Raw genomic sequence first — 23,142 nt, 5'->3', positions numbered from 1 at the left:
ACATGCACGCATTAAAATATATAAAAGATTTTGCTGCAAGAATAAAATAAGCATTGATCTCATAAAAGGTTGACCCCCTTTTATGGGGTTAAACTATGAAAATACATGCAGAAATAATCACACTGCACTGTACATCGCTTATACAATACAAGAGGCTTTTGGTTTTATCTTCAACAATGACAGGAGGGAGGAAACCAGGAAAACAACAGAGAATGATCATTTTCTAATGTTGTTGTTGTGCCATTACATTGGATACCTTTATTTATAAGTCTAGGAATGTTATGTAACAGGTTAAATCCATATGTGGAACATATGATACATGATGTGTCACATCTCATGTCTAATAGTTTGTTTTTCTTATTTACTAACATATCATGTCATTTCAGATCTGGTTCCTTATTTGCAATGAGTTCATTCCTGTCACCTGTCTTCTCTCCTCACACCTGCAGCCACTCCCCAATCTGCCTCAACCTTTCATATGCCTGCTCAGCCCTCTGCGCTCTGCCAGATTGTTAGGGCTTGTCCTGACCTTCCAGTGTTTCCTTTTGCATATTCGAATTGTGTGTTTGACTCTGCCTGTTTCTCCGGACCCTGCATGCTGTTTACCCCTCCTCGGATTTGTCCACCTGGTTTATTGGATTGCCTTCAGTGTATGACCCGCCTGATTACTGGACTCTGCCTGTTTGCTTGCCGTCAGCCTCATTCGTCTGTTGTTTGGACTGATTCTCCGGTACCAGATTTCTGCCTGCCTCATTAAACCTGTTCTAAGACTTTACTTGCCCACTACTCTGTCGTGCTTTTGGGTTCCCCATGCCAGTCGTGTGCAACCCGCTGACATGATGGGGTTTGAATGGTGACTGTTGGGGTGAATAAACATTCAAATTATTCATTGTAGTGCAGGAAATGACCAATATATAAGAATGCAAGTCTTACTCAGTGAAAAATTATGTATGCATACAAATAAAAATGTGAGGGGGAGAACATTTAAGAGTTAAGAAGAATCTGATTTTTAGATTTGATTAATTTTTTCGCTTCGGATACTTGTAAATTTAATCTTTACTATCTTGACATTAGGATTGAATTTGCCAACAAGCCCAATGCACAGATGCTCCGGAATATAAAGTAATATTACATTCTTTATTACATCTCACATTTCACTCCAAAATGTAAACACATATCTGAATAATGAAGAAAGGTCAGAATATGAGTAATTGGTTTAATTTGCGTACAAAACATGGAATTGATCTGTGAATAATGTGCTCCATTTATAGCTGTGAAAGTGCTGCTGCTCTGACCTGGATTCATTTTAGCAAAAGCAAGTACACTCTGTGCTTCATAAATCAAGTATAAATCTATCCATTTGCATTAATTCAATAGATGGCAGAATTATTTAAACATTCACAGTTTTACACTTTGATGAAAAATATCACTCGGACAGACTTTACATATTGTTTTCTTTAATTGAAATTATCTTCTTACATTACAATATGTACATCTCTGTCGTCAAATCAGTTAATAGAATAATGCAGTACAATACAAAATATACACATACCAATGTGTATAATGCAAGACACCAACAGCCAGAGGCCTGAAATGGTTATTTTCAAGTCTACAATCTCAGGTTAAAGGACCTGAACACCGAAGTATTCTGATGAAAGGTTGTTGCCCAGTACATCTAATGTTTTAGCACCCCCTTCAGTTAGAGCACTGTGTTGTCCAGTGTTTCCAGTGCTTCTGCATTGACAGAAAAAATACCCTTGAACATAAGACCATAACAAAAATTAAGGTAGAGGACTGTAAAATATGAAGGAATAACAGACAGTAGATCTTTATTTATTTCATGTTGCTCTCTATCCAGTCTTTGAAATTGGCGACATGTACATAGACAGTGTAGAGTTCAGGATCACACTCCCCTTGGTCATAGCCAAAGCTCACTAATCCTAAGAGTCTCCACAGTCCTTTGCTCTGCCCCTTCACCATGCTGTTGCTGGCTTGGTGTTTAGAGTGGGGAGGGAGCACGAGGATTCCCCCAGTGTCAGAGGGACATATGTTTGAGGGTCCGTAGTCAGGTTTGTGATTGGCACAGAGCATATTGTCTGTGACGCTGACCGGCACACCATTGCGAGCGTACTGCTGCTCACACGGGACTACATGAGCAAGTTGGACGAGCCCAACCCGTGCCTTCTCAACAGGACCTAAACTCAAATCAGGCACTGGAGACCATCCTGTCACAAGCCCTTGTCCTGAGGTCACCTCTTCTTCTGGACTGTCTGAAAGACAGAGGGGCAGAACCTTCTCCCCAATCCTTGCTTTGTCCAATAGCTTTACCACAGCCACATCAGAGTCGAGGATATGTGGGTCATAGTTTGCATGAACGGTTATAGTGGCCACCTAATGGAGAAAAAAATATGGACCCACTGTTAAGGTGTTCTCAGGAACGGTAATGAGAAAGCAGTATCTGTAAAAGCTTACCCTCAGGTGCTGAAGACCTTTACTTTCCCTGTGATCATCACGGTACTGCTTCCCTACCACCACCTTGATCTTGGCTGGATCCAAGGGATACAGCTTCCCCAGTTCTGTCACACAGTGGGCTGCAACAACCACACTTCTTTGGTTCACCAGAGTCCCACTGCAGACCAGCTGCCAGGCAGAAACCTGATTGTAGTCGCCAGTTCTTTTTGTATTTCTCTTTTTGAGAGACTCTGCCTTGGTCACTTTTGTCTCAGTGCCGTTGGTGGAGCTGCGGTAAATGGCTGCCAGCCACGGCCAGTGAGAATCTGCCGGTCTCTCAGGATCAAAGGTTGGATGCTTCCCACACACTGCCAGAGAGGAGGTGACATAATGAAAAGACAAAGGGCTTGAGAAAAGAGAACAGGACAGAATAGAAAAGGAAGACAGGACGATTTGAGATCGTGTCAACCTTTTGTACTTACTTTGATTTTTTTTTTAAATTTACCCTCAAAACCGTTTTTTTTTTTTTAAATCAATCTTGCAGTAACAAGGATTGACTGTCAAAATAAAAAGACTTGTATTTTTTGCATATCCTAAACAAAAACTAGTCTTTGAAATTAAGGAACCTAACTGCATTCAATCAAATTTTGGCGTGTCTACTGTATATAATTTATCAGTGTAAATGGAATTTGTTTTATCTACATCTTCATAACACACACCGCAAGGCATTCAAACATCTCATCCCTGATGCCATGACACAAGAAATATATGAACAAACTTCTCACTGTGATGAATGAGGATGACCACAGTGGCCTTAGTCTCCTGCTTTGGGGACTAGTGACACTAGTCTGTCTAGTCCACCTAGAGAGTTGGGTGGAAATCTTTGCACCTCTTATGTGCAGTTATGTGCAACTTCTAAAAAGGTGTTATACACAGCTTTTATCTATAAATGGCCTTAACAACAAATTATAGTATTGTTAGGTCATGGATGTGTTACTCTTCATGCATCACATGTGAGAAATGTAAAATTACATTTTTACATTTTCCTGAGGTGAACCTTTTGATGTTCTCCAAATAAACTGGTTTTACATGAGGAGATGTTGCTGATAAATGACATTGTCACGGTTCGGCGTCGCAGTGCTAATGTGTGGCAGGGAGAGGGGCCAGGCTGTGGGTGGAGCCACTGCTCCACACCTGTGGGTCGTATCCACACCTGCTGTTCATCACCACGACCATTGCTGGTCTCACCTGATCTCAATTGGTTTATTTGTCATGACAGCTTTTTAAGCTGGGGTTTTGTCAGAGCCCTTTGTGGGTTCATTTCTAAAGGATGTCCTGTAGTTCTGTTTTTGTTCCAGCCTTGGTTCTGCCTGCATTTCTGTTTGCATTCTTGCCTGTGTTTGGAGTTTAAGTTTTTTTGATTAAACATGGATAAAAGCTGTGCCTATGGAGTCCTGCATTTGGGTCCCCTTGTGACAGACATAGTACATATTGTGCAACTGTTGACAGTCTGATTTAAGTCTTGTGAAATGATGGTTAAATGTATAAAGTTAATGTAGAATATCAGCTGTTAGATTTTCATCTTAGCAGCTTTGGGAACTTTTACTGAGTGGAGTTGAAGGAACAATGAAGAGATAGTCATCAATGTAAGGGATTGGAAATATTTTGTTCATAATTTAAGACACTGTGTGTGAAGACGTAATAATATCGAATAACATATTACTATTGTTTATATTAAAACGCTGGCCGGTGTGTCGGTCGTTAGACAAACGGTCGTGCTCTGCTGCCCTCACCTGGTGAACAGGACACATGACGCCCGCTCCACTTCCCAGTCTTCAAGCAAGTGCGACGAGAACTGCCGAAGTGTTGGTAAAACGGGGAGGCACACTCATATTCTATGTGTGTGTAAAGGTGGTGAAAGCCCTGGGGCAAGTGGGAAAGCACCGAAGGGGCTTTAGAGGGGCCATCAGGCTGGATGTGTCGTCCAAGCCCGGTGGAATACAGCTTGTGCACAGGTGTCTTTCTAAGGTGAGAAGGAGAGGCTAGAGATGATTGCAGTTATTACTTTTAATATAACATAAATATAACATAAACCTATTTCTAATGATTGGGAAAACATTTGATAATGACAAGGTAACAAGGTGAACATACCTTGAGGGTGTCTGAGGTGGCAGGACTCTTTGTCTAACCAACTCGGATACTTTGGGCTCCCGACATGCTTAAAAAAACATAGAGATAAATTATAAGGAACATTCACACAACTAACAAATTAATCCGGTTACAATATACCACATCTTAAAGCAATGTAACTTAGAAAGGGCCTTTGCATTATAGTGTATCAAATAGCTTTTTTTTTTAGCAATAAAGAAAAAATAATATGCAAGTGATCTGGTAGGGGAAGGTTTGGACATAAGCAGTTCAATAATAATGCAAATTATCAGAAACAAAAAGCATCTGCATGTCTCACATAACCAGCTAATGTCACCATCAATAATCAAACAAATAAAAAAAAAAACACTTGATGGTACCTCTGACACAGAGAGGCTGTCTCCCACTCCAGGTGCCGTCTGGTCGACAGGTACGACGTGCATCACCACTGAGAGCATAAGAGTGGTTGCAAAAGAACTCCACTGTCTCAGGCTCCACCCCAGGTACCAAACGGTGGTAGCCGTGGTAGAGGCGAGGGACAGGTGGACAGCTTTTCTCTGCGGGGGGTGGTAACAGAAGTAAGTGAGGATGAAATCCAGAGGGGACAAGGTTTATGACTATTCCTCAATGAGTTTCTTACCAGATAAGCTTTGGTTGGGTTCTTTCTCATTTTCGTTCTTCCCATTTGCTCCCTCATCGGAATCCCCCTCTGTCTTCTCTTCTTTAATCATTTGTTTCTCAAGTGTTTTCCCATTTTCCTCACCCCCTGTTCTGTCGACAGTGTAGTGTGTAATGTTGGTTCTTGTGGGGATGATAGTCACTGGCTCCTCAGAGCCCACATTAATATTTTCTTTGTTTGTTTCCGTAGAATCAATTAGAACTGTACGGTTTTTTGTCATTTCCATTTCAAATATCTCCACTGTGTTTTCTCCCTCGGTTATGACCATCCTCAGTTTGGTGTCATTTGGGCCGATTTTATCCTGACCTTTTTTTCCATTCACCTGCTCCTCTTTTTTTTCTTTCCCTTTTTGTCCTTTGTCTTTCACCCTCACAGATTCAGTGGTATCTGCCTTTCCTGTTTCCAGGATCGTGTCTTGGCTGCCTTGTTTTTTCTCTGGTAGCTGCCCTGCATCAGGTTCTTTCTTTTCAACTGTGTTCAGGCTGTTGTCTGGGTCTTTACCATCCACTTTATCTTTGCTGTCTGTAGTGGTTCTCTCTGGCCCAGTATTTCCTTCCTGTGGCTCTTCTTCATTCCCACCCTCAGATGCAGTTTTCTCTGGAATAACACTATATTTATCTTCTCTATCAAATGTTGTTGTGTTGTTGTGCCCAGAGTTTATATCTTCCCCTCCGACACTTTCTCTTTCTCCAGCTGTATTCTCCTGACCTTTGTCATTAGTCTTGATAGTATCTTTGTGGCCGTATATATCTGTTTCTTTCTCTCTTGCCTTGTCTTTTTCCATGTCAGCTTCAGTGATGGTATTATTCACTGTGGAAACAGATCATAAAGATTATTACTGAATCTTCGTCAGAAGTAGATTGGGAATCGCCGCTCAAAGACGGCTCATCACGCTGGATGGCCCTTGGCAGAGATTCATTTTCTGATCTATTATTCTGATAAAAAAATTAGGTAAATTAACTTAATGTCATTTAGCACAATTTCCACTGACCTATCCAACATACCCCAGTTACACATGACACTTTGCCTGACCTTGGATGCATACGGGGTGAGTTCCACTCCAGGTATTGTTAGGCAGACAGGTTCTCTGGGAGTTCCCACTGATTTCATAGGGCTGGTAGCACAGGTACTGCAGAGCAATTAGAACATCATTGGGTCCATAAACCAGGAAATGGTCCCCGTTAGTTGGCTTTGGTGGTAAAGAGCACGCTCTGACCAATAGCACTGAAGGAAAAATAAAGAAAAATCTGCATTTTCTTCAATCTCAGGAACAGTGCCCATGGCATCCAAATGATACACATTTGAATCTTCTTACCACACTTTGGGGCAGGTGCACTCCATGAGCCATCGCTCAAACAGATGGCAGAATGAAACCCTTGCAGTTCATAGCCAGGGTCACAACGAAAAGTGATGCGTGCCCCGGAATGATGGAACAGACCCGTCGTTGATCCATGAATAGGCACTGGAGGCCTATGACAGCCCACCACTGAGGGGAAATACAGGCAGTTTTGTTCATGAACACATGTCTGGTTTTCCTGTTTCATAACCAAATAGTGTTTAGGAATCATCTGTGCTGTAATAGACCACACAAATTGAACTATAAAAGTAGAAATAGGCAGTTGTTTGCCTTCTGGTGTTTGCAGATCAAGAAAGGTAACCAACATGCCAAACTATCATCTCTGAAAGTCATCAAAAGGCATTTAAATACATTGCCTGCAAAAATGTAGGCTCATTAATGAACAATTACACCCATAAATGCAAAATGAGTCAAGCTAGAAGTGAGTAAAAAGTTAGCACTTCCTAGAAAGAAATAAAATGGTAGATACAATAAAAGCATTTGTCAAACTGTACATTTTTTCCAGTGTGGAAAAAAGTATAGCATTTATAGAAGTTTAGTGTCAATAATCAAAATAAAAGCACCGTGAGATGAATAAAAAATAACCCTCCAGTATCTTGTTCTCTATTTCAGGCAAATAACAAAAGTGCAAGCAAATGTTGTAATAAAGAACTGTGCCACCCAGAAACCATTATAGCACCCTCCCTCAGGAGGCTTGTTTGTGGTTTTCACTTTAAGTTGGGTCAGTTCCATGACATGTAGCAACTGAGGGTTTATGACTCCAATCCAGAGAGCCTTCCTATAATCTGGGGCTTTTTGCCACATGGCTTTTGCTTGTATGAGATCCTCAGTGGGAAAGAGACTGCTGTTGGCCAACCAAAAGTGGAAAAGGAAAGATCCTACGGCGCTGCGATCCGTTCGTAATGTTGTACTGTTATCTTTCTGGCATGTTGGAATCTGTCTGCAGTCTTAATGTGATACATCTTCAAATATTAGGGTGGAATGTTAACACAATACACACATACACAATAAAGTAAACTGTGCCAAAGAAAGAGAGATAATGGAGGGAGAAATAATTCCACTGTCATGAGTTATAAGATAATTCAATGCGGAGTGAGTTTTAAATCAGGCTTACAAATGATGACAGCTTGGTTTTAGCAGACCTACAATATAAATGCTATACTTTTTTCCACACTGGGAAAATTTACAGTTTGGCAAATGCTCTTTTCTTGTATCTACCATTTTATTTATTTCTAGGAAGTGCTAACTTTTTACTCACTTCTAGCTTAACTCAGGTTCATACTTAAAATTCTCCACTGGACTCTGGGCAGAGGTTTTTCCTCCACAGAAAGTCAGACATTAGCATTATTGCAGCTCTTTTCCATTAAAATTAACAGCTAAGGATTTCTAATGGGAATACAGACAACAGTACACATGGAGGAATGATACTATTTTGACCAGTGGAAACACTGGTTTGTGTTACACAAGTTGAATTGTTTCACCATTACAGTTATGGAATAAATTTAGACTTGAAAAAGTAGGGTCCAGGAAGTCTGATATTATTGTAGGGTCTTAAGGGAGCTACGTTGGATATAAAAACAAAGGTTTGGTACCAAACATCCATAAAGCAAAGACCTTGGAGGCCACCTTGACTGTGGAGTATCCCCACTTCATAGAATGGAGTGTTGACAATGTGTTTAAGTGAAATCACCACACAGGACAACGTGGTCTATAGAAACTGAAATGTTTCACCAAACCTTAAAGTTTAAGAAATTCTTTTCACCTTCCCCACATACATTTTTTTTTTTATGTCGTGGACATTTTTATTTTATTGCTCTGTCAGTGTCTGCTACTTAACTTTCAAAATCTCCATGCAATTTGAATTAGCAGCACATCTGTTGGAATTTTCCATATTTCTAGAAAAGCTGATTAGCCAACAACTGTGGGACAGGACAGATGGGCAAGACAGCTGGCTTGAGCCCGGTCCAAACCACAGACGTCTCCCTCATGACAGTGAAACACAGCTTTCCAAAAGGCAAAAACAAAAATGATTTAGAAGAAGTCAGTTCTTTATCATTTAATTGTACTAGGTGTGTCTGACTGTTTGACTATGATTTCATAAATGTGAATTCGGTAAGAGACATATTTCAGATACCTCGACAGAGGGAAAATTCAGGTCATGCTTGTCAGAAATGCTGACCTACTTTTTCCGTCAGTCAGAGTGATCACATTGTTTTTCTTCACCCGCTTTTCTTTTCTTTCCATTTTAAAAGCCTTATCATGCTTCACTTAAGTTACAGACTTACCATTTTCACACCTCTTGCCTGTGTAGCCACCCAGACAGGCACAGTGGTAAGTGTAAGAACTGTCCAGGATACAAGTCCCATCATGCAGGCAAGGAGACGAGCTGCAGGCTGTAAACATAGTGTATAACATTATGGTACAAGATGAGATGATGTATCTATTAGCAAAGCACATATAGAATCCGTGTCTATGTACTGAAGGAGAATACTTCAAGGGATTCATACTCAAAGCTGACGCCAAATAAATGCCTGCTTGTATGTGGGCATATCCACAGAGAGGGCCTCTGTTCACTAGACTGTGTGTGTGTGTGTGTGTGTGTGTGTGTGTGTGTGTGTGTGTGTGTGTGTGTGTGTGTGTGTGTGTGTGTGTGTGTGTGTGTGTGTGTGTGTGTGTGTGTGTGTGTGTGTGTGTGTGTTACATGTGAGTTTTACATCTTTTGAATAAGGACATTTCGCTAGCCCTGTGATTTTAAAGAGCCTCTTTGTTCATTGAATATGACTTAACACTTGACTTTATTGTGCTTTAAGGACACACTTTTTTGTGTATGTGTGGTTAGCGTAAAGGATTTGGATTTAGGTGCAGAAAATGCATGATGTCATTAAATTCATAAGTAGTAGCAGTATTTTAATGGTACTGGTCTTTGACCTGCCTGATTTCTCCTGGAAAGTGGCAAAGAATCCATCAAAGTTCTTGTAGCCATCAGACACAAATAGAACATGCAGCCTGTTGCCAGAGCTCTGAATCGGCGCGGGTCTGTTGTTCCCACACAATCGAGCAATAACTCGTGAATTGATGCTGTCACCATCTCGGACCTCCACATAATCATAAAGACAAGTGTGGTGAAACTCCAGACTCATCATCCTGAACCTGTCAGGAAAAAAAAAAACGGGAATCAGTGTTTGAACAGCAATCTATGAAAGTAAATCACTGACAATGGAATTGATTTTGCTTCCGTTTCTGCAAATTTAAACACTTGATACCTGAAAATATTCATTGCACATAGGTTTCTGTTGTGTTGCTGCTGTATTCATGCTTTATTTCTTCTTTTTTTATGAGAGCACCTGTGTTCTCTGGCAGCGCTACTCAGCTGACATCATACTGACACTTTAAAATCTGAGGCCAGCAAACAAATAATGAACAGTAATTATACTGAGTACAGGACCAACTGCTGGGTGTTATCTGCACCGGTGCTACAGGTAACTTTGTTAATGAGGTTTTAGTTTAAATCGCAGCAGTTAAATGTTTAAACTGTTTGTGTGTGTGTGTGTGTGTGTGTGTGTGTGTGTGTGTGTGTGTGTGTGTGTGTGTGTGTGTGTGTGTGTGTGTGTGTGTGTCCATTTTTACACTTTTTGATGTCTCAGCTGGCGTATGTGATCGTCCACCTGGGATCGTGTGTGAACTTGAGATGTTGAGGTTGCATATTCTTATTATTGAGCTATTTATCATCTGACAGTCTGAAAACAGTGAGCTTGGGTCATTACCAAAACCACATTATGACTATATGCATCAACTTTTATATCAAGATTATTGAAGTAAAGATTGAATATTTAATTTAAATCCAATCGAACATGTCTTCATACAGCAGCAGGGTGGTGCTTGGGGTTTGGTGCTTGACTTCTTTCAGTCTGAAGCAATAAAATACTGTGGCTGAGATAAGACAGCAGCAAAAATATTTTATGCTCATGATATAGGGCAACCTCCAGTTTTGCAATGTTTATTGATCATACATTGTTAAAAACATTTTCTGGTCTGTAGTTGTTATGATGATGAAATATTACACCATGCGTCACCTAACTCATCGTCATCTTATTTGGATGCCTCGTATCTTCTGTTTATTTTATTTGCCACGTATAACTGAGGATATGGCTTGACCGTAGGGTTGGAAATAAAGTGATATTGACTATTTTCATTTCCTCAGCCTAAAGCTGAAACAAACTGCATTTGCCAGGAATTACATCAACCACATATTACTCCACTGATGAAATCAATCTGGTAGGAATATTGATTCTCTGCTACGACGAGAGGATTTCTGTGGTATTTACAGCGACATGGAAATATGATTGAATAATTAAATAGTCAAATATCAAATATCAATAACAAGGTTTTTGTGTTTATAGGAGTTGCTTTAGTTGTCATATTTATATAACAACATAATAATACATAAATTAAAAAAATTTGCAGGCATACAGTACAATGTACCCAGAGCCATGTGCAAGAATGGTGTTTCCTTACGTCTGCACTAGTTCTATAGTAATGAATTTTCACATAATTTGGTCTAAACCAAACATTTTTTTCAACCTACAAAGTCAAAGTTTAACATAACGTAATTTGGACAAGTTCCAGAGAAAGTTCCATTATCAGAGGCCAAGTTCAAACAGGCATGTATTAAAAGGATTTTATTGCATTTAGGGAGTCCAGACGGGATGACTTGAGGGCCTTTTAAATTTGAATTGTTTTTTGAAATTTACAAACCATTTAATTTTGGGAGCTATTTGGTTCAGTCACAGGCAGATTGTGACATTGAGAGAACTGCCAGCTGGATTAGGAAAGACAAGCATTTTTTTTCTCCCTTTCAACACTATTTCAGAGCTTAATCTCTGTGGCCTTTTGTTGCAAAGGACATGAGGGACTGATGAACCTCACATGAGACACTGGCTTGCACCCAAATCCACTAATTTTACCCTTTATCACAGACCCTTGGGTCATGCAAGCTTAAATTAAAGACATTCAGACATGCTAAATGTTGGACTGCCACAGCTCTTAACAACCAATGCCAGTTGCCTGAGATGCGAGTCTCCTGTAAACCACCGCAGTTAGACAGAAATATGGGAAAGCCCTGTCAGTAAATCCCCTCTCATGCAAAGACGTGTATTTTTCCATTAGTCTATCTCTGAACTCAGTTTTTTTTCTTTTAATTAGGGATTTTGCTGGGGGTGGCGCAGTGGTTAGCACTGCCGCCTCACAACACGGCGGGTGCGGGTTCGAGTCCATTCTGTGCGGAGTTTGCATGCTCTTCGAGTGTCTGCGTGGGTTCTCTCCGGGTTCTCCGGTTTCCTCCCACCTCCAAAAGCATGCGCTTCAGGTTGATTGGCCGGTCCCAAATTGCCCGTAGGAGAGAGAGAGTGTGTGTGTGTGTGCATGGTTGTCCATCTTTGTGTGTGGCTCCTTGGTGCACTGGCGTCGTGCCCGGAGTGTCCCCTGTCTCACGCCCTGTGCCAGCTGAGTTAGGCTCCAGCTCCCCGTGACCCGCTACGGCGGATGAAGCGGCAGAAGAAGAGGATTTTGCTGGATTGATGTCATCAAGCTTTCCAATATGACATAAATATTAGTCATCTGTTTATTTGTGTTTGTCATAGCAGAATGGATTGGGCAATCTAGGAACCTGACATTTCCTTTAATGCTGTGTGTAGCAGAATAGTTGGAATCATTAAATGCTTATTAAATTCACAATAAAACATAGCTGTATGCACTGAATGTGGAGCTTGTATCAAACTGTATGGAGCTCTTGTTCCCCCAAAACCTGCACATAGACCTGTCTGTAAAATGCCATATGTGTAATGGAGAAAATGACAGAAGCAGAGAATTATCGCTGGACTGAAAGCTAATAACTTTCCTGAAAAAAGGTTTGCTTTCCAAACTTCCAAGACTTCATCTGTGACATAGACTACATCTTGCAGAAATGTCTGAACCAAATGGAAAGTTGACATCAGCAGTCCACCATTAATAGCTATTACAGGTGGATAATGAAGAGACTGTATATGCATGATTTATAACAGATGTAACTGTGACAATTTATTAACATTAATGGTATCAAGGCATTTACAGTCATAACCTGGTAACTTGGCAGACTTCTGTACGTTTTTTTAGGCTTTCTTCTTATGAATCCTGACCTAATAAAAAAAAAACAACTAGGACACCATGTCTGAAGAAGTGGTGGAGTCTGTTAGTGCAATTTTTGTCTATGTTGTCTATATTCTGTCAAATTCCTCCAGGTATGACTACATAACCAAAAAAAAAAAAAAAGCAACTTATAAAGTGGAGGTGCCTTGCTCAAGGGCACCTCAGCAGTGCTCAGGAGGTGAACTGGCACCTCTCTGCTGCTGGTTCACACCCAACATGGGTCTTGAACTGGCCACCGTCTGGTGCCTGATATTAGTTCAGAGGAATGTTTATGCTTTTACCTTAGTTCTATGGTGAAGGGACGGTCCACCTGTATCGTCCACTCACATCGAGCATTGTTTGGGTAACTCTCCAGCACCAGGTGGCCCTGCTGTTTGTGGATCACCCCACCACACTCTAAAAAAACACATAGCAAAGAATGACATTTTTACAAGTTGGGCAGAAACTTGTATGATATGGAAAATTCAGAAAGTCTTCAATAAAGTTTGGTTATAAATATTGAGGTGTATTCAAAGAAAACACAGTGACATTGAAGTTTCCAAAGGATCTGTAAAAGCCCTGATTGTGTGCTCAGCAGCATGAAGAAGCACAAAAACAACACAGAAAGTGGCAGAAGTGGCCCTTTTTTCAGCTTGTGCATTTAATTAAATGTATTTTTCTTGTGCCCATTGGCAGAATATTAGCATTTTATGAAACCTGCTGCTGTCCATGTCATATTAAAATAAATAAAAATGATTGGAATTCTTGGATGTTGCCTTTGATCTGTCATTCAGCTCTTCATGGAAAGCTCCTGGGCATAAGGCAGCCATCCAGATTTACTTTGTTGTTCCAGATGAAGACAAATTAGTAAACAAGGACAGAGCATATAGTCTGGAATTTATTACGCTCAAATAGCAATCCCTTGTAGGAATTCATTTTGAGAAATACTTACTCATGCAATCACCACCTGACCAGCCAGGTCGACACTCTGAGCAGAATTTGCCACGAATGAAAAAGTCATCCTGAGGACCCCAAGTGCCGTTGTTACAGCGCTTACAGTTCTCAAATATACTGCAACCTGAAACAAAGAAATATCACCACAAATATGGTGAAGCTGGCTGAAAGACCCCAACATTCCTCAAATAGAAGAGTTGCTATTATTTGTTATATTTAAGAAGTCACACAGCTTGAGCTCTGTCATTCAACTTCACCAGACCTCTTCTTCCATAAAATCACCTCTGCTAAGCTCATTAAGCTCATTTCTCACTGCAACAGAAGGTACAAACATATTGCAGCTTCCTGAAATAGGCATGAGGAGAAAAACACATGAAATTGCTTCCTCAGAGGATGGATTTTCACTTAGGAGAGTGGTCTGTCCGTGGGGATTGAAGAGCAACATCTGATGAGTACAGGTATGCATTTTAAAAACAAATGGTCTAGGGGTGTACACATGGGTATTTATGATTGCACACATCAGTGCTTGCAGCACTTTGTTTTTTTTCTAATCTTTTAGGAGTGAAACTTAATGTTCTGGTAACAGATGTTTTTCCCCCATAAAAAACACGCACATTGAAGCTGCGAAAAAATGTGACATGCTTCTAAAAGCTGATGACATACAGGACAGTAACAAGAAGAATGTAAGAGTTTGCATGTGTTCGCTGTGGCCCATGTATGCTGACATCCCCAGGTGATTACATGCCTGCGATTTCTACACACTGGGTGTTTAAGCAATGACCCAGGTGTTTTGTTCACATATCAAAGTCTTGAATTCATTTAAAAACATTCTGCTGGTAAAGAGATTGAAGGTACCAATATGAGATGGCCCAGGAAACAAATTAGATCTGACACAATCTGTTTTCAGGCTTTCAGTCATCCTGTTGTCGCTGTGACAGAAACAGCTGTGCAGTTGATAGACAATTTTGGTGTTTTACAAACTACATACCAGTTTCTACAGACAGCCTAGTTTCCATGGTGAAGATTTATGGGGCTATACTTCATGAACCCAATGAAAGCACAATACTCCAACCCATGTAAGGTTGCACTCATCCAAATCCAAATATGCATATTTGCAGAGGTTCAACCTGGATGAATGATGCAGGGGTCACACTCATTGATGGCGTTGCGGCAGCAGGGCACAGCATATCCCACAGGAGTTCCCTGCAGGGGGCATTTACAGCGGATCACATCATACTCGCAGCAGCCTCTGCACATTACATTCCACTCTGGACCAGGGCAGTGGTTGTACAAATACCTGTAATCTAAAAAAAAAAAGGTACGTAAATCAAGATCAGCAAGTCAGCAAAAACAGGAGTAGGCAAACAGGAAAAAGTGTTTATATGAACATCATTTCTTAGTTCTGAAAAATAATAAGTCAAATGTTGAGAAAATATGACTAATATAAAACTGTCCTTGTGGGAAAATGAGAAAAGATGTAGGTCATGGTCAACAGAAGCCAGAGCAGTGGAAGGATGTTAGAGGGTTTAGTGTTTGTATATTCATGGACTCTCTGGTTATTTCCGCTCTAACATGGTTGCATGCTTCTTATTAAAGGACCACAAGTCTCTAATCCATAAGCATATCATACAGCAAAGTCAAAAATGAAAGAATCATTAATCAGAAAACTAGTCACCAAGAATAGAGAAAATTTAAACGTTTAATTTGACCAGTAGTTCGGACAACACGGATGTTTTTGAGTATGTCACAATGAAACAGAACTGGATAAACCAAATGTCCAAGGTAGCTGGAGAGGTGGGCAAGATTTGTGTGCATCATTTTATGTGTGTACCTACAGACATAACGTCCCTTCCTCAACCCCAGCCTCCCACCATATGGTGTCGCTGATACTTTTCTACTTAAAGAGTCACAGAGAAAACACACAGGTGCACCAATGCATAAAGGTAAAGTCATAAATCTCTTAATGGTCACCTAGTAAGGAACAGCACAGATGTCTAAGCTGTACTGTTACCTTTCCCCATTAATGATATCATAAATTGAATCTGTCCAGCTACATTCTCATTCTCAGCTATTTCACCCAAAACACACACAGTATGGCACACATACTGAACTATATCAGGCAGAAAGTAGATAGAACCTTGCCACTAGGTAAGCTTTAATGCAGGTTTGAGAACTGGGATTGTGCTTCATGAAGATGTTGGCACTGTTTTTATAATTTGTATTTGTTCCAAGGGTCATTTATATTGTTTGGATGAATTGGGCACAGCTGGAATAGGTCATTAACCTCAAAAGTATTTGTAGCAAGCCTGTCAGATCATAGGTCAGTTTGTTGGATTTCTGGCCTGGCGTGTTAGATCCCAGGAATATGATTATAAGATCAGTGTATTGTTTTTAGATCGTGTGACCCATCAACACCATTCACATTGTGTCACAATAATCACCACTAATGCTTTCTTTTGGAAACAAGAAATATCAATCATGGCATTCTTTTAGCATCGCCACTGATCCTTGCATTGTTTTTTACTATGTAGTTGGGTTTGACTTTCTGAGACAAAAAGAAGAAGAAAAGAAAACTCAAACAAGAACAAAGTATTTCAGAATTGAGAACCACAAACATCCATGGCATGGATATGGCTTGTATATTTATTTATAGGGAATGTGCTGAGGCAAGAAAAAGCCACTGTGAAGAGAGTGGACTTACTATTTTCACCTTTATAGATAAATATGTACAGTATAAAGGTAATGACACATCAACATAAAGGACCTGTATCATACAGTATGTAAAAATATGGCATGTGCATTAGAATGAATAGTCCACTCATAAAGAAGCTGCTGGTGGTGGTGGTGGTGAAGGGATGTCAAACAAACATCGCCCAGAAGACCAACGCTGGTGTTATGAAACAAGGTGTCCTGTTTGTCTTCATCCACAAGTTAGCTAGGATAACATTTCCAACTTGCAAAAAATATATATATATATATTTATTTATTTTTTTACATGTAAATAGCTTAGGTAAACTCATATTGTGGTGCACAGAATTGTTTATTGAAAGACATGTAGTTTCAACAGGTTTCCTCTGTACATAATTAAACAAATACCTGCCAATGACGATCCATCCCTCACATCTGTTCAGCTTTTTCTGAGTGCTTTATGATATTTTGAGGTGACCAACTCAGTGCTTTTCAAAATGATTGAAAAGAAAAGGAAAAAAAAGAACAAAAAAAATCTAAGAAAATGAAACAAAATTCTTGGGTGCGCCCCTCATTCTGGAACTGCTTAACAATTTAATGATGCCTCCCTACGCCCAATCCGTCCACCAACATTTTAGAAAAAAATTCCATAATTTATTCATGTATGTATGTATTTAAAAGCTTCCCAAGGTGAAGGTAGCAATTATACCTCAAATCATTTTACATTTCAAAAATTCTTACTAATGTTGATTTAAAATGTTGACAATTATAGTCTCAGTCAAACAAAAACTTCACAGTTAGCTGTCTTGTATTGAATATTGGTGTACTAAAGTTTGAATTTCTGTCACAAGGAGATTAAGATGTGCTGACAACATCTCCTCTCACTATGGGACTGCTTTTCTGCTTCCTCACTGACTGCTTTACAAAGACTGCTGGGTGGAGAGACTGTGAAACCTATTTTATTGGGCATAAACATGAAAGTGTCAAAACACTTTATGAGCTGGCCTGTCAATGCCATTATGTGGATTACTGTTGTAAGCCTTGTCCTTAGAGAAATGACATCCTGTGGTTAAAACTGGCCTCTACACATTCAGAAAGGGTTACTTTACAGATTCCCAAAAGCAGCTTCATTAATTTTCCTCTTTGGGGTAAATAGCATTGGCACCAGTGTCTTCATTGTTTATCTCTTGTGAACAGATTCAGCTTGATGACCTCAATCTTTGCTGCAAAGACCGTCATTGTTTACTCCTTAGCATGACTGCAGTATTTCTTTTATATGGGGCATATGTTTACAACACTAAAAATAATTTACAAACTTTGTTTTATTCACTGCCACCCCCCATCAACGTAACTGGATTCATGTGAGCAATAAAGCTTACTGACTTGTAAAAACATATCTGCGAGGCCATCAGGTCAACACCTGCAGGTAACTAAAGAATGGACAGTAAGTTTCATGTGTTTTTTTACAACGGTGTCAGACGGTCTGACCAGGTGTGGAAGCTTCCATCTGCAGGAGTGAGCCTCCAAAGAAATCGACATTTGTTACATGCTTTATTTTGCCTTCAGTGGTTCTGTTGTGTGTCCCATGCTAATGCCTATTGAGACACAGACTGGAAGTTTTGAAACTCCACCTCAGACAGGATGTGGAAGCAGTAGAAATTCACCTCAAAATCTCACGGTAAGAGCACATTTTCTAATTGTTGTATTTGCTTTCTGCAATAGTATATATATTTTCCTAGTGCACATTTAATAAGTTTAATAACACATTAGAAATGGGATTTATTTTTTCATTCAGATTTTTGTGTGACTTTGTTTTTCTGAATTGTGATTACTTCCATTCTCAAGGATGATCTCCTAAATACTCTGCAATCCTTGTCATATTATTAAAACAACAACAACAACCCTATATAAATAAACACATATATAAATTGGCCCCTACATTGTCTCCCACTCCATTGCCTGGTGGAGATACCCAACTATTACACAGCAATCCCACCTCCTCATACGTTAAGTGATCAGATCCAAATGTTTGCCATCATTTCCTGAAAGTGACTTCCACTGCAACAATTCTGCCTTTTCATTTGTTTAATTTGGCTTCAACTTTTAATCCTTTGTAACTTTTATAATTAAACTCTTAATTTGATATGTTGTCAACAACACAGGCATGCGTGCTCTATTGAGTTTATCTTTGTCTTGATCTCTGGAAAGAAATTTTTATCAGCTGCACTATTTTTGACTCCGAGAAAAGCTTAAAGAGTCCAATGAAGAAAATATGTTAGAGTTGAGTCCAAAGAAAATGTTAAGTTCAATGGCTTTATCTGGGCTGAGTCACCTTTTTCAAAAATACAGTATATAGGTTATGCATGTTTGAATAAAGTACGTAATACATTAGCATTTGGCGATACGTTTGATCACTTTGTTGGCAAAATATGAGTGTCTTGCCTGTATGATAAATATAAAGCTACTATCAGTAGGTGATTAGCTTAGCTTACCAACAACAATTCCATATTGTACGACTTGTGCACTGGGATATTTCCTGGCCAGACACAGTCACTTCTTTTTCACCTTTGAAAAGAAGTAGGCTAACTCTTTCCATTCAGTTACAATCTGCCAAGCTAAGCAGAGAAAGAGGAAAATGACTATCCCCTTAGGAAGAGGATGGAAGATGGTTCAACCGGGATGAATAATATAATGACTGGCAAGGAAAAACAATCAAAGGACCTTGAGAGAATGCAGCTGTCAGTGGTCCTGAGTCAGAGCCTATTTGGACCTGTTTACCAACAGGAAAAGTCAAAATACAGCAGAAACAACCAGACACAAAACTTGTACAACAAGCATCTGGTCAGAGCAGGCAAAATGATGGCCACGTTGTGCACCACAAGAGAGAAGATAACTATTGTTCCCAGTTATTCTATTAACAGCATAGCCCACAACATCTTTATCAATATGAAATACCAAACATGATACTGACAAGGAAATTCAAAAAACCCAAACTTACCACAACCACTAAACATCATTTTAAGAGTGGAAAAGAGAGTTTTGAAAAAATTGCCTGAAAAACACTCTGTGAAAATGAGATGAGGTAATTCTTCAGATGGTAACAGAGCAACATCTTGTGCCGAAAGCATGAAAAGCTAACAATAAGAAAAAGATCCTCAGTGATGGTCAATAAAATAACTAATATCTCTACCCTCAGTTTAACATCAGTTCCCTTCAAAAGGTCTAAAGTCTAATAGCCTAAAACTACTTTCAATATACAGTAGCATGGCAATTATTTAATTGGCAGGCAGATAATCAATGGAGTCAGACTAAGCTTCCTGAGAGAAGACATCTACAGTATAATGCTCTAATCAGTTCCTATTATTTGAACGTTTAGCTCAAAGATCTGCCAAACTGTGGAAGTTTTTTGACAATGCTATTTTGCATAGCATGCAAAATATCATTTGGTCACTTACAGCTGAGTTTACAGTAAATATCCACTACTAAATAAATTGTTTGCTCTTGACAAAATGGTGCTCGTGGATCATGGAAACAATGTTTTTACAGCAGCTGGGAGTGCATGTGCTGCGTGTGTATACGAGAATAATTACTTAGCCGACTGCCCAAAGCAACTGTCTGGTATTTTAAGGTTGGAGTGATTTTATAGTCATGGAACAGGGAAACTCCCAGAAGAGCTTTGTGGGCTTTGCATATCCAAGTGCAGTCTTGGATATCCCATGTGCTGAAACTTTTGGTCATCATATAGGTTGCTTTCAACTTTTCTTTGGTAGGAAACCGCAGACACCATGAAATACCATATATATCCTATTAATCAGTTTGGATAAATGGCTTGTGTACAAACTAACATAAAAGTCAAACTGGAATCTAGGTTGAGCACTTTTGTTTTCATGATTTGGTTGCTAAACTTAGAGTGAATTTTGACATGGCACAACTTCCCAAATGCTCAATCAAAAGGATTTCTTCCTCTAACTATATTTCATGCCAAGATTTCAATTTGCAGTCTTTTTTTTACCTAATCTTTGTTTTCTACAGAAATTACCAAGTAGCTCTGAGAGCATCCCTCTCAGAGCTACTTGGACAAAAGTCAAATAAATTAGGGTAAGTGTGTCATAGGAGCAGAAAATTTCGGGATTCAGGTGGGTGGACGATCCTGAACAGCAATCACATATGCCAGCGGAGACATCAAAAAGTGTAAAAATGGACATAAACACATGCTCACATACACACAACAAAACAGACTTTCTTAAGCCAGAATCTGCACGTGAACATGACTGTTTTAAAAACAAGAATTTGTTCTGGGTTGCTCAACATCTATCGTCAGCTGATAGTGTGAGATTATGTAACAAGCCGTACCCTGAATAACTGAGTGAGTTCACAAAATAAGTAGGTAAATCTGCCAGAGGGAACTCCTTTAACACAAAAGTATGCTCAGCTCTTTGATTCATTCATTTATACAAATTTAAGGAGTTTAGTACTTTATAGATTGGTACTTTAAGATTAGTACTAACCCTAATCTTCCGTAAAGGAATCGGGTAAAGGTCAGAAGTTTGGTTCGGAGTCCTGAAGATTGTGTATGGTAGACACATTATCACTGCCAGTGACTGACTCAAACGTGACTCATGTCTTCCTGCAGCAATTCAAGTGGTTACTGAGGGTAAACATGCAAAGATGATCTCAATGTCAGGGAGAACACATATATATCACGCTAAAGAGAATTAAGGACAATTAAAGACAAGATCTCAAGAGTCAACAGGCATTCTGAGACAATCGTTTCATTTTGCCCCAAGGAATTTGTGGCCGCGTCCATCTGGTAATACTTTTTATTTAAGAGCACAAAATCATCCTATGTTTATTTCACACAGAACAACTGCAGTGAATAGTGTGTAAATCACAGAGCCTCACTCAATCAGAGATAAATTCAGACTGGACAATTGCTCCATCCTTGTCAGAGAACAGGAGTTGTAAAGAGAGCCATAAGATTGCTCAAAATTGTAAGTATTCTTTTTCTACACTGTCCCTGAAAAAGAGTAATATTTTACATCTCTGTAGTTCTTATTTCAAAAGGCTTCCTGAGCACTGTTGTTCTCTTAAAGGATTAAAAGGAGGAGGGGATGGAGAGAGTGCTGATGCCGGACTTTTGAGAACAAAGAACATGAACTAAGAGGCTGTGCCAAACACAGAGCAGAAAGATGAGGTAAAGTCTTTACCGGTTCCACTCTTACCGTACGGCCAGGCTGTCCCTTGGGGTAAGGGAATAAGGATGAAGAGGGAGAGGAAGAGGAACCAACCCTCCATTCCAGGGACAAAGGTGCTGGTCCCAGGGATTGTATGGGTGTCCTGATGGGTTTGCCCCAGCTGTATTCGCCATCCTGACAGCATGCTGGAGCCTGGAACTCTGTTTACTTTCTGAACTCAGCTGACATCACCTTCTCTCCCCCTTCAGTCTTCCCTCCCACTGCATCCATTTCTCCCTCTCTCTCTGTTTCACACACACACACACACACACACACACACACACACACACACACACACACACACACACACATGCACACACTTTTCCCTGCCTCATTTTCTCTCTTTTCTCTCTCACTTGAGTTTGGCGTCATGTTTCAGCCCTGCCTTGCATGGAGTTCCACTTGCAGTGATCTCCCTATAACTCCCTTTGCTCCACTCAGAGGACCAGTCAGTGCTCGTGTATGAATGGAGGTTCCATTGTTATATGCTTACCTAATTATATTTGACAAATACACACACACACACACACACACACACACACAAACAAACAACACAGTTGATACTGTATGTGCCCCCCACACTATTAGGATCTGTCACGTGGTGATAAAATAATTTCTTCTTCATTGTTCACGTGTCCATGTCTGAAAATTGTGAAGTCGGTGTTATTCAAGTTCACACTCTGGAAACTCCACAACAGAATCTGTGTATCTGCTTAGAAAGATGTTAGGAAAGAGCATTCAGTCCCGTATAAGAGTACAATTACCTGTAATACCTTCATATTTGACAATGTCTAGGATTTTATTTCCTTTGAATGGAGTCTGTCCAGCTGTTATTCAACAACTAGGCAACTATATAGATTGATAGTATCATCAAACAATTGCATGGTTAATGGTTCTTCTCCATAACTTTATTTTTATCAATATTTTGCAGCATAAACTATTCCTATGTAATATACATAAATACATTTATAGGTGGCACAGTGGCGCAGTGGGTAGCGCCGTCGCAAAACAACAAGGCAGGTCCGGGTTCAAGTCCCACTCTTTGCGGAGTTTGCATGTTCTCCCCGTGTCTACTTGGGTTCTCTCTGGGTTCTCCGGTTTCCTCCCACCCCCCAAAAACATGCGCTTTAGGTTAATTGGCCGTTCCAAAGTGAGAGTGTGTGTGCGTGGTTGTATGTATCTACAGTATGTAGCTCCGCGGTGCACTTGTGTCACTCTCAGAGTTTGGCCCGGCTCACAAAAGCTGGGATAAGCTCCAGCTCCCTGTGATCCACGCAAGTGGAGGAAGCGGTCAGAAAATGAATGAAAATACATCTCTTAATAAATGACCTCATTTGGTTTTTGATAACAATGATGTAGATTCAACAAGTCAACAAAGATGATAAGATTTTTACCGTACAAGGAATGCATGAGTACTGGGTTTTCCAGTGTGTCTGTCTCTCGGTCTGTCTGTCTGTCTGGTAAAGGGA

At 39.9% G+C, this 23,142-nt stretch overlaps 1 protein-coding gene across 3 annotated transcripts; it reads right to left on the bottom strand.

Annotated features, from left to right (window-relative positions):
• Positions 1 to 1,273: 1,273 nt before the first annotated feature.
• pamr1b (peptidase domain containing associated with muscle regeneration 1b) lies at positions 1,274 to 21,863 on the bottom strand. 3 transcript variants are annotated; one of them, XM_068314109.1, is made up of 14 exons: positions 21,647 to 21,863; positions 14,879 to 15,055; positions 13,750 to 13,875; positions 13,100 to 13,214; positions 9,568 to 9,785; positions 8,921 to 9,028; positions 6,594 to 6,764; positions 6,311 to 6,502; positions 5,240 to 6,088; positions 4,980 to 5,156; positions 4,603 to 4,669; positions 4,245 to 4,474; positions 2,473 to 2,819; positions 1,274 to 2,391 (listed from the first exon to the last, which is right to left on the bottom strand). In XM_068314109.1, exons 1-14 carry the CDS (start codon positions 21,816 to 21,818, stop codon positions 1,834 to 1,836), a joined length of 3,507 nt encoding a protein of 1,168 aa, XP_068170210.1. In that variant the 5' UTR covers positions 21,819 to 21,863; the 3' UTR covers positions 1,274 to 1,833. The 3 variants fall into 3 exon arrangements, with proteins under 3 accessions (XP_068170210.1, XP_068170211.1, XP_068170212.1); XM_068314110.1 differs by having other exon boundaries at positions 1,275 to 2,391; positions 21,662 to 21,863; XM_068314111.1 differs by lacking the exon at positions 21,647 to 21,863 and having other exon boundaries at positions 1,278 to 2,391; positions 14,740 to 15,021.
• Between the last annotated feature and the right edge of the window lie 1,279 nt (positions 21,864 to 23,142).

The sequence above is a fragment of the Antennarius striatus genome, chromosome 4 (genome assembly GCF_040054535.1).
Source record: "Antennarius striatus isolate MH-2024 chromosome 4, ASM4005453v1, whole genome shotgun sequence".
Classification (NCBI taxonomy): Eukaryota; Metazoa; Chordata; class Actinopteri; order Lophiiformes; family Antennariidae; genus Antennarius; species Antennarius striatus.
Note: the sequence above shows the minus strand (reverse complement) of the source record. Positions and strands in the feature narration are given on the sequence as shown.